This window comes from Octopus bimaculoides, chromosome 22 (assembly GCF_001194135.2).
Source record: "Octopus bimaculoides isolate UCB-OBI-ISO-001 chromosome 22, ASM119413v2, whole genome shotgun sequence".
NCBI classification, from domain to species: Eukaryota; Metazoa; Mollusca; class Cephalopoda; order Octopoda; family Octopodidae; genus Octopus; species Octopus bimaculoides.
The window spans coordinates 30,388,954-30,390,692 of NC_069002.1; the positions used below are offsets into that span (position 1 = coordinate 30,388,954).

Consider the following 1,739-nt stretch of genomic DNA (forward strand, 5'->3'; position numbering starts at 1 on the left):
TGATGGTGCCACATAAAAGAAAATACCTGTGCTGGTACCACATACAAAGCACCTGTGCTGGTGCAATGTAAAAGCACTCAGTACACATTGTAAAGTGGTTGGCATTACGAAGGGCATCAAGCTATTGAAACCATGTCAAAGCAGACAGGGGACCTCAATGCAGTCCTCTGATTCATTGGAACCTGCCAATCCACCCAACTAGCATCATTCAACAGACATTGAATGATGATAACAATGATTATATATATAAGATAATAAATCGGATGGTATACACCTGGTACGGAAGATAAGAAAATGTTCATAATCCTACCCGTGGGGGATCAATGCCAGTTAGGTCAAAATCATCATCATCATCGTTTAACGTCCGCTTTCCATGCTAGCATGGGTTGGACGATTTGACTGAGGACTGGTGAAACCAGATGGCTACACCAGGCTCCAATCTGATTTGGCAGAGTTTCTACAGCTGGATGCCCTTCCTAACGCCAACCGCTCTCAGAGTGTAGAGGGTGCTTTTACATGCCACCGGCACAAAGGCCAGTCAGGCGGTATTGGCAACGACCTCGCTCGAAAGTCCTTACACATGCCACGGGCACAAGTGCCAGAAAGGCGACGCTGGGCACAGGTGCCATCCCGAAACATTCTCATATCTTCCATCTTTCTCATTAATCAAATATATACACACACAAACATAATATATATATACATACTACACTCACACACACACACACATATATACACACCCACACGTATAATTGGACATAGAACTTACTTAAGGATTGCTGGTTCCTGTTTGCATACTTTTGTAGCAGCAGCAGGAACAACAGTAGCAGTATCGTTGTGGCCTTCATCTTGTTCCTGCTTTGCTTTCTTCTTCCTTTTCCTTTTCTTCTTCTTTGGTGTTTCCATTTCTCTTTCCTCCACCTCAATGTCCATTTTCCCTTCTCCCTCCTCCTCTTCCTTTACTTCTCCATCCTCATCTGTCTCCCTTGGCTCCTCTTCAGTATTCATATCCTCCACCTTCACCTCATCACCACTGTCCTCCTCCTCCTCCTCTTCTTCAACATCACTGCCACCACCACCACCATCATCATCCTCATAACCACTCTCTTCATCATCATCAACATCACCATCTTCAACATCTTCACTTGCCATCACTTCTTCCTCTTCCACCACCTCTTCTTCTGCCTCCTCCACCTCCTCTTCTTCTGCCTCCTCCACCACCGCTTCCTCTTCATCACTTTCACTCTTATCCCAGCTCCTCTCTCCACCCTGGCGCCATTCCTTGCACATAATATTCTGCAATGCTGCACTTTCCGTATCCACTTGGTAATATTCATTTCTGTAAAACACAACAAGAGGAAAACTACAGATGTGTGAGTGCATGTGTGTGTTTATACATGTATGTGTATATGTACACACAGATATGTGTGTGTGTGTGTGTGTGTGTTATATACATTATCATCATCATCATCAGTTAACGTCCCATCTTCCATGCATGGGTAGAATAGTTGACAGGAGCCAGCCAGGTAGAAAAACTACCCCAGGCTAGTGTCTGTTTTGGCAGAGATTTTACAGCTGGATGCTCTTCCTAACACCAACCACTCAGCAGAGGGTGGACTCAGTGCTTTTTACATATGCATGCATAAATATATGAATGTATGTGTGCATGTGTATACACATGAATGCGTGTGTGTGAATGTGCATATATATATATATATATATATATCATCATCATCATC

The 1,739-nt window shown here is 43.8% G+C and overlaps 1 protein-coding gene across 1 annotated transcript in view; it reads right to left on the reverse strand.

Moving 5' to 3' along the window:
* Positions 1–1,739, reverse strand: part of LOC106873497 (small subunit processome component 20 homolog) — a 79,953-nt gene that overhangs the window by 50,500 nt on the left and 27,714 nt on the right. Inside the window, exon 23 of the mRNA XM_052975687.1 lies at positions 770–1,339. Within this exon, the coding sequence (XP_052831647.1) occupies positions 770–1,339 (570 nt within the window). The remainder of the gene's footprint in view (positions 1–769; positions 1,340–1,739) is intronic.